This window comes from Amphiura filiformis, unplaced genomic scaffold, assembly GCF_039555335.1.
Source record: "Amphiura filiformis unplaced genomic scaffold, Afil_fr2py scaffold_594, whole genome shotgun sequence".
NCBI lineage: Eukaryota > Metazoa > Echinodermata > Ophiuroidea > Amphilepidida > Amphiuridae > Amphiura > Amphiura filiformis.
Genome location: NW_027306058.1, coordinates 1,606,390 through 1,624,575, shown reverse-complemented (window position 1 = coordinate 1,624,575; position 18,186 = coordinate 1,606,390). Strand labels below are relative to the sequence as shown.

General features: G+C 37.6%; 1 protein-coding gene across 1 annotated transcript; it reads left to right on the top strand.

Moving 5' to 3' along the window:
- The first annotated feature begins 83 nt into the window (after positions 1 to 83).
- On the top strand, positions 84 to 5,597 carry LOC140145694 (uncharacterized). Its single transcript, XM_072167379.1, has 3 exons — positions 84 to 524; positions 2,218 to 2,344; positions 3,074 to 5,597. Exons 2-3 carry the CDS (start codon positions 2,307 to 2,309, stop codon positions 5,595 to 5,597), a joined length of 2,562 nt encoding a protein of 853 aa, XP_072023480.1. The 5' UTR covers positions 84 to 524; positions 2,218 to 2,306.
- The last annotated feature ends 12,589 nt before the right edge of the window (positions 5,598 to 18,186 follow it).

Sequence of the window (18,186 nt, the reverse complement as noted above, 5' to 3'; positions counted from 1 at the left end):
TGTTCAACTGAAATATTTTATTGAATATTAAAAAGTAGTAGCACAAGGAAGGCACGTTACAATTTACACTACCAGCGCCAGGCTAGCGACACTCCGGCACTTTTTGGAAGACATGAAGTACAGCAGACAGTTACATGTACAATGTGATTTTCTCATTTATAATTAGGATTACGTCATTGCCAGAATGCCAGAGCTTGTTTCATTTGTTCATTAGAATGATTGACAGCGGTGGGCGGAGCAAATACTCTAAAAATGTGATTCTCTAATAAATTATAGGTCACTAGGTCAATTCGGACCGTCTCTTCCTCAGATCTCTATGTAGGACTCTATGGTATCTTCTCATTACACGTTCGTAGTAAGACTTGGCCGGCGATGACGCCTGTCTTCAACCGCTGTATAGCACGGTATAGGCAGTTTGCAGAGAGTGTCGCTTCTCTACCTTTATTTTCTCTGCCAGCGCTGGTTTTTATCAGCTGTTTTTTGCGTGCAAACAAACTCGGGAGAGGAGACGAAGAGACAAACCTGTAAGTTTACATAATAATTAATATTATTTCAAAAGCACTCAGGCAATAAATATGAGTCAGGATTAAAGCCTTAATGTACGATCTTTTTAAATTTTTAGATTTTTCTCAGTTTTTTCTTCTAAAATGATAATATGCAATCATTATGAAAGTTCCCAATACATTTGGACGCGAAAAACATTGGGAATTTGCCCCGGGGGGGGCAGGGGGCACTTCAATATGAAATGGATATAGGTGTAGGGCTGGCACTTTCGCACTAAGGGGCATTCGGTGAGAGCAAAATGTAAAAAATATGGGGTCATTGGGTGAGAGCATGATTTTTGGCATTCGGTGAGAGCAAAATGTGAAAAATATGGAGTCATGGGTGAGAACAGTGTCCGAAATAAGGAAAATATGGAGGTTATCCTGAGGATAACTAAAGCATAAATTCTGCTTGTCCTCACTACATTTTGGTTGTCCCCAAAATGTGTCATCCTTTTGGAGGTAAAATATAGTGGTTGTCCAGGGGATAAGTACTTAGGTTAGCTCAAATATGGTTGTCCCCAGTGATTTTTGGACAAGAGGACAAGAGGATAAACTGTGCTTATTTCGAACACTGGGTGAGAACATGACCTTTAAATGGAATCTTTGGGTGAGAGCCAAAAAAGGGCCACAGAAACCTCGAAAATTGAGTATTTAGTTCTAAATGGCTTCAAATTTCCTTGTTTTTTCGAAATAAGTAACAAAATCCATGATAAATGAAAGTTACTGTTCAAATTGGACTTGGGTCTTTGGGTGACAGATCAAATGGAAAAATAGGGGGTCTTTGGGTGACAGAGCATGGACAGAGCATGTGTTCGTAAAAAAATATGGGGTCTTTGGGTGACAGCGATGCTGAAGCGGGGAGCCAAGCTAGTTTTGTACGAGACTACGGTTTGCGATCGTGGCCGACATAAAGTCATAATCTAAAAAATTATGACTTTATGTCGGACTAACAGAAAAATCGTCCCGTTTTACTACAAATAGGACGAATTTGACAGTTTGCTCATAGATTTAAGTTAGAACATGTGTAAGTATTACAAATATGCCAAAAAATCGGTTTTGAAAAAAATAAAGGTAAATTCTGAAAAAAAGATCGTACATTATCATGATTATGACTTTAAGGGACCGTTCACAAACCCCGGGGGGGCACCGTACTGGCGTACTTTTTAGTGGCAATGGCTGAATGGGGACGGGGTATCAGGGTGCGTCCATTAGTCTAGTCCTGCCAGCAAGACTTCAGTCTTTATCATAAACATAATCAGTGACATTGAATTAGTATGCATTGCTAGCTGTTCAATAGAAACAAAAATAATTAAAATGTACTTGTAACTTAAACTTTATCCAACTTCGTAAAAAAAATTGGTGACTGTGTACTATAGGGAAGCTACTATTCCACTACCCACTTCTGGCACTGAGCAGTTGATATTTATTTATGTGAGATCTGAAACAGAAAATGAAAAGATTAGACCAGAAGTAGGTAAGTGGAATAGCTGCCCTGTGAACATTTGGCAATTTACACTACAGTATATTATACTCATCTAAGCATATCAGCCACATCTGGCACTGAGCAGGATTTGCCAAAATGTGAGATAGAAAACTGAAAATGAACAGTTTGGACCATGCCTCTTAAATTTCTTTACTACTAGTTAATCTTGCTGTATTTTTTGTATTTCAGCATTTGTTCTGCAGGGAACAACACTAGTCAGCACCAGCCCATCATGCCCATGAGAAATCCCTGTAGACTCAACATTCAATAACCCAAACATGAAAGCCAAATACAGAATGCAGTGTAACCAAAATAGGTAGGTAATACTGTTAAGACTGGGATTTTCTGGTTATTTTGTGCCCGGGTACTAAAATTATGTACTTTACAGGAATGAACCTGGATACCTGTGTCACTAGGGATCAAGTCAAAGTGGAGTGCGAAATTTGCACTTTGAAAATTTTATGTGAGTAGCAATGGTATCTCGTGAAATATTATATATACCTACAAAATATTTAATGTAACAGCTGTTTGACATGGTGGGCTCTTTGAATTTATGGTCTAGCATATATTGAACTGATGTCTCTAGCTTGTATTTGGATTTTGTGGCTAGGGACTGAATTTATCAACTCATTTCCAGTGCCATTGGACTTTTAATACGGTACACACTTGGGCTGGAAAGTGGGCCAGGGCAAGGCTTGTAAACATATGACCTTCTGGTAACCTACCAGGAATTCAGACCGGGTAACTTAACTGTATTTTTTAGGATCAGACCGCAATTCTTCAATGGGAGGAAGTTTCTGCTTACAATGCTTACTATGTGTTTACGACTGCAATAAAAAATAACTTTGTAATTTACCTTTTAGCCTATGTAAAACCAATAAGTTTTAAATTGAGGCTGCCCTACATGTACATGTAGATAAAAGTGGTCTTTATGCATAGGTGGTAAACGGCCTTGCTTCTTCTCCTTCCCCCTGTGTTCTCTCTCTTCCCCCTAATCTTTTTTCTAAATTCTAACTTAAAATATTTATTTCCTGTTTCCTTACAGAGTACAAGCACCTCCATCAAGAATCACAAAAAATACTCTACTACTTCAACCCTTCCAATGCAGATACTGTTTACGATGGTGGTCAAATTTTGATAGGTACAGGAAGCACACAAGAAGTCATCGGAAATGGAGAAGTAGAATCTCTGAAGTGCAGAAGGGTGTCAGACTGTGCCAAAATCAAAACACAGAGCAAGTAGCCCTTGTTTCTGTTGTTCCAGGAAATGGATTTCAACAAACAAAAAGCACAATTGAATGTGACAAATGCAAGAAACATTTCTTAAAGCTTTCAGCATTTCATGACCACAAATGCATCTCAGACAGTGGTTCAACTCATCAAGCGATTCATGTCCAACCAAAATGCAAATGTGCAAAGGGGTTTGCCACACATGACCCCCTGAAAGAACACAGTTATTCAAATACATTTATTCATAATTCACATTCTACATGTGACCACTGTAAAAGGGAATTTGGAAAAAACTTGTCTTTAAAAAGACATTTAAAGATGCATGATTCTGTGGATTTTGCCACCGAGGACAATTGGCAACAAACAAGGAACGTTTCCCAAATTTCGGTAGCATATGAGTGCGACAAATGCTCAAGGCGTTTCTTAACGCTTTCAGTGTTTGATGACCACAAATGCATCTCTGACAGTCAAAGTGGTTCAACTCATCAAGCATCTGGTATCCAGCCAAAGTGTAATCATTGCAACATGAGTCTTGCAGCAAAATCAGATGTGGCCAGACATGAGAAAAGGCAACATTCACTTCTCCAATGGATGTGCAGGAAATGTGGAATGGGGTTTGCCACAAATGATGACCTAAATGAACACAAAACAATACATGCAGATGAAGCTAGCGACACTAGTCAGCCACGTGAAGATGAAACGGAGTACAGAAATAAAGTGGCTAGCAGTTTGGTAGCCATTGAGTGTGATAAATGTTGGCAGCAATTTCCTTCCCTTGTGAGGTTTAACAGCCACAAATCCATCTCAGATACTAGAAACGGTGTGGCCATACATCGTGCCACCAGCATACCCAGGAAGAGGAATTCGCACCCTCAATGCGAGCACTGCAACAGGCATTTTGGAACGAAACCAAATTTAGAAAGAACTATAGATGCAATGGGTTTTGCCACAAAGGACAACCTGGAAAAAAACAACAAATTTGTTCCACTCATCCAACCGCACAGTCATTTTCCATGCCATCAGTGCAGTGCATCATTTTCGAGCCAAATGGGTCTTACTATACATACAAAAATAGCTCACCCAAGCATTATTTGTGGCAAGTGTGGCAAGTGTTTTGTGAGCAAAAAAGAGTGCACCAGACATGAGCAAATGTGTGTTAGAAATATAAGCAAGGATGACAGGGGCGTACCAAGATCCTCAGGGGCCCATGGACAAGGAGCTGTGCGGGGCCCTTTAACGACTCCTTTATCAGCACTTACGTCATTTTCGCCTTTGCTCAGGGCCCCTGAACCCTTGGAGCCCATCTACTTCGTTCAACCTGTCCATCCGCTTGCTACGCCCCTGAACAATGATGGTGGTCCAAAAACTATGAGTTGCCATCAGTGCAATAAAACGTATAAATATCAAACTTCCTTAGAAAAGCACATAATGATTCATGAATGTGGTCAGGAAATAGGAACTGAGATTGTGTGCATGTACTGCGACATGAAGTGCAAAGGGAAACTGTCTCTTGCAACGCATATGAAACGCCATGGTGGTGAGACTCCATTTGAATGTATGCAGTGCTTAGAGAAGTTCTCAAGCAGAGAAGAGCTGACTCAACATCGGACAAGCCATGTTGATAAGAAAGCGCTGAGTTGTCATCAGTGCAATAAAGCATTTAAATCTCGAACTTACTTACTAAATCACATAAAGAATAATTGTGAATGTATTAAGCAAGACGAGATGGCGTGCATGTACTGTGACAGAAAGATAAAAGGGAAAGCCGGTCTTATTACTCATATGAAAACTCATGTCGGTGAGACTCCATTTGAATGTTTGCAGTGCAGGGATAAGTTTGCATCTAGAGAAGAGTTGACTCAACATTGGACAAGTCATGGTGATGATAAGAACGATCTGAAATGTCGCCATTGTGTTAAAACATTTCCTACTCTGCTTAAGTTACAGAAACATTTGGGCGAAGTTGCGACGGGGTATAAACGTAAGAGGATCAGGAATAAATGTGATAAATGTGGGAAAAGAGTCGATTCAAAGTATCAAAGGGATATTCACATGCGAGAAGCTCATACCGGTGAAGAAATTTTTCAGTGTACAAACTGTGGAAAGAAGTTCCTACAAGAGAGTGAGCTAAGCCAGCATGTGGAAACAGGGTGCGAAAGTTTGAAATGCCAGGAATGTGATAAGTTTTTCAAGAGGAAAAGTTTCTTGAAAGACCACATGCTAATTGTGCACACAAAAGAAATGCCTCCCCATTTTCAGTGCAAGTATTGCTTCAAAAGTTTATCAAGTGAAAGAGACTTACAAAGGCATATCAAGAGCATTCATGAAATTGATGCTTGAACATTCAAAATGTGAATTTTATGGGAAGAATTTTACCTTAGAGGTGTATTTGAGGAAACACATAAAAAACAGGCATCCTGATACCCTGCAGTATAAATGCAGGCATTGTTGGCATGCATTTTCTACCGTCAGACACCTAGCGGCTCACATAACACGGAACCACAGTGGTGATGAAACAAGCGGGACAAATGAGAAGCACCTGTGTTCATACTGTGGCAAGTGCTTCCCAAGAATGTATAAGCTAAAAAGACATCAGAAGCTACATACGGTAAACAAGCCTTATTTATGTCCTTCATGTGGCAGACGTTTTTCCATAGCTGCTGGACTCAAATCGCATTTGAAAACCCACGACGGGAAGAAAGAGTATCAGTGTAATTTGTGTGGCAAAGGCTTTGTACATAGGTATTCATTAACGTCGCATATGAAAAATAACCACAAAGATAAAGACTAAGGGTGTGTTCACATTAGGATTGTTGACACTGGACCCGAGTTAACACGGGTCAAACAGTTCTGTTCACACTAGCACAGCGAATCAGGGAAAAACCTGACCCGCATCGATCAAGATTGGCAAATCGGTATATTTTCAAAGCTGATGGCATCAGTTGTTTTGATTTGCAATTCGTTATGTTCGCGTGAATGCATAGCAACCCACCTGATTGGTTACAGATTGCGTCGTATTACCGCGTTCTGTGTAAATGAAGCATCAAATTAATCAAGTTGTTTTTGCTGTACCGTAGTCGTTCTAATAGCCGCTAATGTGGCAATGCCCCTATAATTAAGCGCCCACCCATCATATTTTGAAGTAATAAACCAAAAATAATCAACCATGTACCCAAAACTATTCATAAAGCTAACATACTGAATTCAATATGACTGAAAATGGCCAAAATCATCCTACATAAGCCGGGTCGAAATGGCATTGCTGTTCACACTACGATCGACCCAGGTCCAACCCTGGTCAGACCGGGTTAAACCCTGCACTTTCCCAGGGTTGAAATTTTCGACCTGGGTTGTTTTTCCTTAGCAATTTGCAAAATTGCTAAGGTCTGTTTCTGTCAAGTTCTTTCTTTGTTTCTTTCTTTCTTTCTTTCTTTCTGTCAATCTTATAATGAGCCACCGTAGCCATATGCTTTGAGCCATGTTGACCATAGTTGGTCATTAGGACCATTAGGTGGGGGACAAATGAAACATGGTCAACTTCAGGTCAAAGGTCATCCACTTCCGGTCAATGGCCAAAAACGTGATTTCACTAAAATGCTACTTCTTCCACAAATTATACAGCACGATGATGGCACTTGGGTACATGCATCAGCTATACCCACTGTCTAAAAGTTATTGTCCAGAATTGGGGTCAAAGGTCATTAAGGGATACTCACGGTATATGACCAAATACCCTAAAATGTTGCTGCTGTCGCAAATATATATGGTACAACAATGTTACTTGGTCATCAGGACCAATAGCTGGTGGCACAAATGTCACATGACCAACTCAAGGTCAAAGGTTATGGAAAGGTCATTATGGCCGAAAAAGTTATTTCCTGTTATTTTTACTAAAACTGCTACTTCTTACACGAATTACACAGCAAGATGATGTCACTTGACACATGCATTAGCCTTGAGGTCAAAGGTCATACTGAAGATCATTATGGCTGATGTGATTTTCTGTTCTGTTACTAAAAATGCTAAGTCATTCCACAAATTATAATATAGCATGATAACATTACACATTGTATTCATCCATTGGGGTCAAAGGTCATTGGGGTCAAAGGTCATGCAGATATTACTTCGGTATGTAGAAAAATACCTTAGGAAGTCGCACTCTAATAGCGCATGACCAAAGTTGCACAGAAATATTTACATGAATATTGAATAATTTTGGTTAACAAAATGATTTCACAACTGGAAAATAATTATGTAATATAATTAATAATTATAAGGCCAAATAAAAAAATAAACATGTTTCATGTACCCTCCGCTTCCTTTTTGAGGTTTCTTCAATTATATATTTATTCAGTTATAACTTTTCAAAAAATATATCTAGGAAGCAGATATATTTCTATAGCCTTGCTAATATACAAGAAACACTTTGGAAGGTTTTATGAAAATTAGAGGAGCCGCCTATATCCTCAGAACAAAAATAAAAAGAGGCCAGCTCAAATTATGGGTATTCACACCGATTTTGCCATGAAAATATAAAATAAAAAGCCCCTCTTCCTCCTTTTTTACAAAGACCGGACTTGAAACATGGTTTTTATTTTACTTGGCTATATGATACTATAAACTTCTGTTGTAGTTATACATGTATATTCCAATGAATTACACCAAACTGCTGGACCTTTTGAACTCACATATGCTATAGGTGAGCTAACAAATTAACCTTGCTCCCATTGTCCCTATGGTCAATTTCAAATTACAGTTCATTTCAAAAAAGACCTCTCAGTAAAATCAGCATATTATACTACTGCTGGCTGTTTATGCCTTAATACATGCATGCATGCTAGATAGCTGGGCTAATTAGCCATGGGCCTAGTTAATTAGCTATTGCTAAGGTCGCGTATATGTGTATGCGCAATTTAGCTCTAGTTTTAGCCTTTTTTCTGTTCACATTACACTTTCGATCCGGGTCATCCCAGGTTCAACTTGGGACGTGGGTCAAACTAACTATAGTGTGAACACGCCCTAAATGAGGCTAATTTCATGTCTATGACCTCTAAATAGCATTCAATGGGGTTTTCCATAGGTGCATTAATAAAAATTCCTTTAAAAAAGGAATGTGGCGCCCAATGTGAGCTGGACGGGATATGGTGAATTCCATGGTGATTAGATTTGGTATTATAATGATTTTTTAGGGAAGAGTAGAAGATGATCAAATCGAGAGAAATGCTTCATGGAATGAAGCTTTCGTGTCACTTTGTGATTATGTGGGTGGGAGTTCTGTTTTGGGGGCCGTTGTAGTGAGGATATTGCTTTGGATATTGAATATTGTTGAATTTCGTTATCAGGGCCTAGGGTATATGATGGATAACTAGAAGACACAAATAAGTAAGCTTCCCCCTAGTCATCTATATACACTCATTCTTGTCACACGAAAAATGGGCTCCTACCCAGTTGTCACTTGAAAGTTTCATAGGTGGCTCTCAGGGTGTTTATTAGGTAGAATATGTTAACATTTAATATATGCTTTACAGAAACGTGTGTACATAATACCTTTATTTGTAATACAGTGCTCTCAATGTATAAATTATGAATCATACGATTGTCCAAATTGGACCCTTTCTATATAATTTTGTACATGTATGCATGTATGTGACACGATGTGCTCCATGAAAAGTTATTATAATTGTTACCAGCTATTACCTTATACATGTTATACAAACATTGGGCTATCATATATTATATACTGCATACTTGTTTCTCAAGTTCTGTGATATTTTTGCCTGTATCTCAATTTCAACTTTCCTCCTTTGGCCCTCACGGTCCAGATAGCAGGATGGTGCAATATTCAGAATTCAGGTTTCCCGACGGCATATGTCCACATAGAAATCCAGTTGTCCGACTGATACTAATACTAAAACCGATGGAAAATATAAATTCAAAATATGCAATCCTATTGGTTTGTGCAAATCATGTACGTCATGAGTTTTCATTTTCTGTCAACATGGTGAATGTCTCGGCGGCACTTGCAATGATTGAACATGTTGAATAAACATAAACCAATTGAGGTGAAACTTCTGTGCCTTCTATCAGTTTTTGTTTCATAACTTGGTTATTTCTGTATCATTTGGCATCACTGATATCTGAAATTAAAGAAAATATCCTTGCTGTCTTTATGCTCACCTTGATTTTTGAAATCAACCTTCACTTGGGCTATAAGGTGATGATTCATGAATTGCGTGTACATATTCATTTGTTTTGACTTTTCTACTTTTCTTCATTTGGCTATAGACGAATCCAAATACACGCATTCCTACACCTGACTAGCAGCCTTTAGTTGGGTCCCCGTCGGTTACAATGCATCCAAAATGTGAAATGATTCGGCCTTGGCGGGAATTTTAAACTGCATTCCATCACTCGTTTTACACCTTCGCGGAAACACAGGTAGACAAAAGAATGATTAAATACAACACGATACAGTCCCAACAGTTGTGCAAATAAAAGCCGCCTTACACCTAACGAAGGTCGAGGAGGGTTAATTGAATAATAGGCCTATAATAGAGATAATTCCGCAGGTAATCCCGCCGTCGCATCTATTCATAGATGTACAAATGGATGAATAAAAGGACTATATGAATAGGTGCGGCAGGATTACCTCTATTGTATATATTATTCTATTATTAACCCTCCTCGTCTTTGCATCTTCTCTAGGTGTTAGGCGGCTTTTATTTGCACAATCGGGCGCTCAAAACACCAGGTTGGTGCTAGCAGGAAACTAAAGATGGCAGACCAAATCCTGACCATGACTTTGACTATGCCATATATAGTCGAATTTTATTTTATTAAAAATATGTTATTATTATGATGAACCCATTTCATTGAACTCAAAATTATACTGATGTTTATTAAAATTAAAGTACCGTATTCAATAGTAAAATGGTCATAAGGAGTTAAAAATATCAGACGATTAGTGACAATAAAAGTAATTGAATGCAACATTATCTTGCATAATTATAACGGCTCACTTTAATACTGAACAATTCTGATTTTGGAATCTACCAGTTTATTGATAGCGAACCCGAAAATTCGACTATGAACTTTGAATTGTAAGCAGAACTTTACCCCCTGGACTTTGCTCTCTAAAAACACACTGTCAAGCATACTTGTTTATCAGTCCATTAACCACTAGTACGCGCTAGATGTTTGATGAGAGATTAACTTTCGCGTCAACACAAAAGCGCCGCAAATACCACAGTTGTTTACGGTGTAGTTAATGGTAATGGCGCGGGCCCAGACGATTTAAACCATAGCGGGGTATGGGTGACCAATCACAAGGCAGATCCATTTAAAGATGCATTACATCATGGCCAATTTTAGTTAGGCCAGAAATTGGCCTAACTCTCCATAGAGTCCCGTGTTAAAAATCTTAACCGCAAGGCAATGTCAGTAGTCCACTTGGGAAGCTAACAAACAGAGGGAGTAGGGTGACTGATCAGATGTGAAAATCAATTGTGCACACATTAATTAAATCAGAGTTTTAAGCTTAAATACAATATCCAGAGTATGCACAATGGGCAAGTGGACTACGGGTTGCATGGATTCGCCTAATCGCCTATACTGTAAAAATCCTTTTTGAGATACAGGGTTCAAAAGAAATAACTCCCCCTTAAAATTACCAAACATTTCTTTGCATAACTTGACATATATTTTGTTGATTTGAAAACTGATCCTTCAGGCATCCATGCAACCATCATTCAGTGCAAAACAAAGATTTGTTGGATTTAATTTTGGCATAAAATTAGATTTCTTTGAAGTTTTTAATCAGCAGTTGTTTCAAAATGATAAATCACTATGAAGGAGAAATGAGCTCTCCACGCATAAAGTTGACCAAAAGGGTGAACATTTACCTGTATTGGGTCAGTTGAAGCATCTTGCATTTTGATTTAAAATGATGGCTTTCTTGGATAAAGGTGTAACATTCATGATGTGGCCACAAGAGATTGGCTGCATGCAGTTAATTGTCTGGATGCTGACTTCCGGGGCTGACTTCCAACCTCCAATCTTTGTTGGCCATTTCTTCTTGCTCATGTACGCCTTTATTCAAGAGAGCCGTTGCTATATAGATCTTTGCAACTGTTTCAGTCTACCATTTGCAAGTAAATTTTTCATCTCTTCAAACCAATGAAAGAAATAAGCATCACACTACAAACTCCTAGTGATTTTACCAATTTTCGAAACACCAACTGAAAACCCCTTTCATACCCAACTAAAGCTGCTAGTCAGGTGTAGGAATGCGTGTATTTGGATTCGTCTATACTGACACCACAGACCGAAGCTGACTGACAGTGCATATAACACATTGTAATCAGGTGTGGCGGCAAAGAGAGGCATGGAATCCCCCGTCCGAAGTCTTGAGTAAAAATCTAAAATTGTGAAAATTTACACTCTTTGCTGCAATTTTGCGCACAATTTGTTGATTTTGCCTTCCCAAATTCACTTTTCCCCCATGCCCCCCCCCCCCAAAAAAATCCCGGTCCGCCACTGCACTGGGCATACCCTTATTGGATAGGCTTGATGCCTTTGCCAGAAGCATGAAATCCAACTTGAAATACCGGTATTATTATCAAATAGTATACAAATATTGACTGCTATGAGGGGCATGGTTAAAATTATAGGCCCAAGGTGATCTCAAAACCATTACTATGCCCGAGGCGTGGCCGAGGGCATAGTCGTGGTTTTGAGATCACCAAGGCCTATAATTTTAACCATGCCCCTAATAAAAAGCAGTCAATATTTGTTTTATATACCAAATCTTAAGATTCTTGTCATCTGTTTGGTTAAAAGCATCGATTTTGGGAAGAGAAATTAATAGTTTCAATGCGAACGGCACACAGATTACAATCTGCGCTTTCTGCGTAATTATAGCGCGTGAAAACATTAACGCGTGCGTAATATCATTTACGCTCGGAAAAACGCGCAGTTTGATCATGACGCATGTGACCGGTCCATAGTTCATTTCCATGGACCGGTCCATAGTTCATTTTGCGGGCATAGTTAATTCAATGACTGCACTTTCAACCAATCAGATGACAGGAATCTTTATATGAGGTATATAATCAGTAATATCAATTTTCTTAGCCAAATGGCATTTTTGTAACTGCATGTGTTCATAAATTTACATTAAAGATTTTGTCCAACAATACATTCATTTTACTGATTTATTTTTATTTATTGTTGATGTCATGTATGTTTAAGTCTTGAAGTGCAGGTTAATCATTCATACTCACATAATTTCTGGATTTTCTTTTGTCAAATGTCAGAAATAAATAAGGAAATCAAGCCTGCATAATCATTTTATACCCTATCAAAAAGGTGTGAGTTCACTTTGGGCCTCCCTTCAATACAGGGGTGGGTGCATTAATTAAACAACATTGAACCAGCAAGGGTCCCAAACTTGCATTGAATGTAAATAAACCTAGCTGGCTAGAGGTAGCTCCATATTGTCAAGTTCAAGGTACCCCATAAAATTTAATGAAGTACTTGACTGAGTTTTGTCACAGATTGGTTTTGTGAACTAACCCAAAAGGTCATGGGTATAATGTAGGAGTAATTGAGGATCATAAATCGAGAAGTAGGCCCATTGCTATTATTATATTATACATTGCTCTAAATTACAATGATAATTTTTTCACTTTCCCAAAAAAGAATATGTATTAATTTGACATAACATGCTGCTGTAATAATTCTGAAGATAAATGAAGACTATTATAATATAGCATCACATGATTTAAGAATTACTCATTAAACATGGTTTGTAAATAAAAATTTAACCTCAATCGAATAAAAGTTGACATTATAAATTTATCCAGGAGTAAGCCAGCCCCTGATGTCTGATTGTCGGAGTCCATCATACTCTTTAGTCATGTCAAGTTTGCATCTTGAATGTCAAAACATGCCCATTCATGATAGGGAATTCCTACTTGGGTTTGATTTGGGATACTGATATTTTAAAAGAAACTCCAAAGTCCTCAAGTGACATTATTTATGGCAGGTATTAATGTTGTAAACATTTGGAATTTTGGATGAAAAAGAAACCCACAATGTGAGTGAACATTTGGCTAAATTTTTAGTCTAATAAATTCTCCTAAAATAATGTTGTGAAATGTTTTCACATGTCATTGCACAATATTTTGACATGAAAGTGGAAAAAATACATGAGGGGAGTAGTCTTTCAAGCAAGACTTGTAACCATTTATGACATATTTATGATAAAAAATGATACAAGGTACTGAATTTAATACAGTTACTAGGAGAGGGGGCCTAGGCATAGATCTGGCATGGGGTTTGGGATAAATTCCGTCTGGGAAAGGAACTCCCCAAACTTACTCAGCGAGCAGTAGGCCTACCTGACGATACTTGTTTTTGACTCGTAGTTGTAGTGCTCATTTTTTCAGTTCAGGCCCGGGTTTAGGCCTTGGAAGCTTTACTGAAACTGACTGGACCAAATGAACATTTATCCACAATATCTTTTTTTGCTGTGTTGTGCTAGCTACACACATGCACAATTTGTAGTTTGTACATGTATGCTCATGAACTTGACACTGGGACTTGGCAGTGAAAGTTACTTCTGGAGGTCACTAGGTTAAATTCCAAGGAGTTAGTACTGATAGGGTAATAAATTTTACTGCCCTTGTCAAAGCTTGCCCAAGAATCAAGGGTCAAATAAGTGAACTTTTTATATCGAGTTCTGTGATTGGTTTATAATCAATAATTACAAAAAAGTAGGCGGACTTGTAGAAATTTATAGCCTCTTCTACAAACTCAAGGTTGAAAAAGTCATTTGCTGGTACTCATGCATGTGATAAAGGGGAACTTGTGTACTTTGTAGCAGAGGTTAAATTGATGGCAGCAGACAACTATTTAAAAAAAAATCCAAATGGAGGAGCTTGACAGACTCCCTTTAATCTCACACACAGGGAGTGTAGATTTCCATCCCATTTGAGATTCGCACTCCCTGCGTGGAAGATCAAGTCCCATCTTCAATAGGGGGTGTGAGGATTTCAACTGGAATAGCACATTGCCTGTTGCTTGCTGTTGATTTGCGATCCCAAAGTGTCACAAAAAGTGGACCAGTATAACATAAACATTTTATATTTGAGTTTGGGCCCATAAAAGCTTGATGAGGGTGTGTATATTTCAAACCTAAGGGTCTGAGTCTGGGTCTGAATGGCACTTGAAGATTTTGGGTCATAATCTGCACTGGTTTAAACTGATGTGTGATTTGCATAAAGAATAGGTTCCTATTTAAATGTTAGTTTGTATGTATGATTGTATGTAGGCCTATGTATGTACTGATCACATTGTCACATACTCCCATTTTAATTTCAAGCCAAACAAATGAGACAAAGAAAACTAGTTAACTACTATTTCATTACAGCGCCTACAATGCTTTATATCATTTAGCTCGATCTGTGAACTCTGAATAAAACTGAAGATCTCTGGATTAATGGTAATATAAAATCTTTAATTTTATAGTAATTCCCAGCAAACACAAAACGTTTTCGACATCATTCGCAAAAGGTTATAAAAGGTTATCAGAAAACGTTTAAATGTCGGGTTATATAAAGGGTATATTAAGAGTATAAAACGTTTTCATAACCTTAAAAAACATTTTTGATAATCTACTGCTCAGCAAACAAAAATGTTTTACAGAAAACGTTTAAATGTCGGGTTATATAAATGGTATAAAAACGTTTAAATAACATTTCAAAAACATTCTTGAAAACTTACAAAACAAAACTTTCTAAACAGAATGTTATTTTGGGGTTGAAAAAATATTTTGCAAAAAATGTTTGCCAAAAATATTTTCATTAACGTTTTAAAAACGTTTTCATGACCTTTATATAACCCGACATTTAAATGTTATTAAAAGGTTTTGAAAAAACATTTTAAGAACATTTCTGTGTTTGCTGGGTTCAAATATTTCAACATATGTTATTTAAGTATTGACACAATATTTGGCAAAAATGTTTGCAAAAATAGTTTACAATAACATTTTTTGAAAACATTTCAAAATATTGTTGTAGTGTGTTTTCATACAAAACGTTTTAAAACGTTATCATGACCTTTATATAACCCGACATTTTAATGTTATTAAAACGTTTTACCTAAACCAAAAGCCAAAATATAACTTATTTAAAACGTTTTTAAAACGTTTTTGTGTTTACTGGGTTAAAGCACTTCAGGCTTATTCTTTCACATGTTATTTTAGTACACCACTGGGCATTACAATCATGAATGCAAAAAATACAAATTTTAAAGAAAAAATGAGGGAGCTAAACTGCATTCAGTACATGCAGTATACTACTTGTTTTCATGTACTTGAAAAAATTCTGCAGGGTTAGAATTTCATATCACAGTGTGAGAATTAATTTTGCTTACAACAGATTTTCAGGAATCGTTTGATTCTTACCATGCTTACAGCGTTAGTGTTTGTAGACTTCATAAGAAGTTATGAGGATCAAACTTCAATATCTGTTCACAAGAATCTACATTTCAATGGATTAGTACGTGCCAGGCGGACATATCTGCATTTTTTTTTTTTGCGTTCTGTATCAGTCAAGATTAAAAGGAAAAAATTTTCACATGAAAATTTTCTGGACATGTTAGCATTATCGAATGTGACCCCGAGCACAGCGGGTTTTCTTCCAATGTATTTGAATAGGAAGAATTTCTACTTGGATTCAAAATAAGTTACTTGTCGGAAGTAAATAATGTTATAAAAAGAGTTTCCGTAGATAAATATTTTTTCCGTAGGTAAATATTTTTGAAATTACATTTTATGATATTAATGTGAAGAAATTAAGATCCCATAATATTTAATAATTTTGCAATGCATTAATTTCTATCGAAAGTGCGGCCAAAAATACAATTCCAATTTAAAATAACTAAGACTTGAATAGCGAGGTCACCGCCGGGGGGTCAGGGATCAGGCTCGAAGTTACACTCACATTGATACACATGTCCAGAAAATTTTCCCATGAAATTTACCTACTAATCTTGACTGTGTATTGTGCATTTTTTGCATTCTGTATTGTGCATTTGGCACCAGGCAGCTAATATTACAGATAAGGCCTTCTTTCCCTAAACCCTCATTATGTATTTTTGGCATAAAATATTATGTAGGAGATAAAGTAGATATCATCAGCAGTGGGGGAGAGGCATTTTCCCCCTCCAAATATTTTCCTTGCCCCCCCCCCTCCCACTCCCACTTGTGAGGCAAAACCCACTTCTTACGGCAATTTTGAAATTAACTTTGCCCCCCCCCCCAAAAAAAAAAAAAATATTCCTGGTGCCGCTACTGGATATTGGTGGTTTAGGGCAAGAAAGCCTTATCTGCAATAACTGCCAGGTGTCATACTTTTTGTGTACAATAGAGGCCGCCAGCGTGACGTCGTATGCCGCCATCTTGTGGGTACAGCCTGCGATGGTCGTTCGATCTCCATGCGTGAACAGCAAAATCACCGTGGTGATGCGTGATAACAGCTGCGTGGTAAGCTGCGCCCTGCGCGTAGTGTCCGACGCAGAATCCAGCGTATCATTTGTATCCACAAGATGGCGAAAGGCTGACAGCCTCTATAGAATGCAGAAATTATCCAAATGTCTGTGGGCCAGGCAGCTATTGCAGATAGGGCTTCCTGGTCCTAAACCCTTGATTTATTCATTTGTAACACAATCTTGGGGCCAAAGATGGTAAATTGAGATAAAGGTTCCCCCGGCTACTGCGCCCAACAAAACTTTTATACAGGTGTATGCTCTGCAGAGTTATGCTAGCGTATGGGATTCAATATAATTATAGAGCTTATTTCATACCGTGTTTAGTCCACAAACCCATGTTTCTGATTTACCTGGGCAATATTGCAATAGGTTGTGATGCTATAACGTATTATAATTTTAGTTGGATGCACCATTACAAAGCAAACAGTGGATGGATGCACAGTAACAATTTACCATGTGAGGCTTTTGTTTCCCACATGAGAACAATAGTGTGCATATTGTTTTGCAGCATTGTTATGATAAATAATGGCTTGTTGATGGTACAACTTATTGTTGTAATGTCAAACTTGTCAAAATGATTGTGCTTGTATCACACAAGTAAATGAGACACATGGGGTTGTGGATTTAACACGGTTTGGAAATGAGCTCTTATTTGCGAAATCAGAGAAGATGAGAAATACACAGTTCCCTACATTGTAGGACACAAGAAGTCACTATCAAACACAAATAATCATTGTATGGATTAATATTATTTATTATCATGACAGATAATTATTGTAGCCTTGCAAAATAAATTAGCTTAAATTTATCAATACGCTGGCGAAGTTATGTAATAATCGGATTAACTACCATACCAATAGGTGAAAACAATTTTTGAATATATAAACCACACTGCACTGGTACGTATGTTCATGCAGTACCTCTGCATTGAGCCATTACCATAATACCATATGCTGATCACTCGCATCTGTAAGATTAGTATCTTTGAAAAGACTAGTATTGTATTGACTATTCAATCTATGATTGCAGACATACACAGGTGATGAGTGCAACCTGCTTGTAGTGCAGCACAATATATTCAAAATTGTTTTCACCTATTACTATGGTATTTAATCCGATTTATTACGTCACTTGGCCAGCGTATACACTTGATACAAAATGTGAATGATTGGTTACTGGTCATTTTTTTTAAATTTGTGAGAATGATTTTAACCCCTCCCAGAAATAGCTAAGTTGGTAAAATCTTATTACTTATATTTAAGAAATAAAGGGTAATGCTTTATCCTTTACACCCAAATAATGTGTCGAGGCAGTAAAATGTAAATAATGGGTGAAGCGTGGCAACCCATTATTTAAACATTTTACTGCCGAGGACACA

Bases quoted from the DNA above. Each gene is read 5' to 3' on its own strand.
- LOC140145694 (XM_072167379.1), top strand. From the start codon at position 2,307: ATGAAAGCCAAATACAGAATGCAGTGTAACCAAAATAG. The intron at 2,345-3,073 runs GTAGGTAATACT...GTTTCCTTACAG, and splicing joins ATGCAGTGTAACCAAAATAG to AGTACAAGCACCTCCATCAA.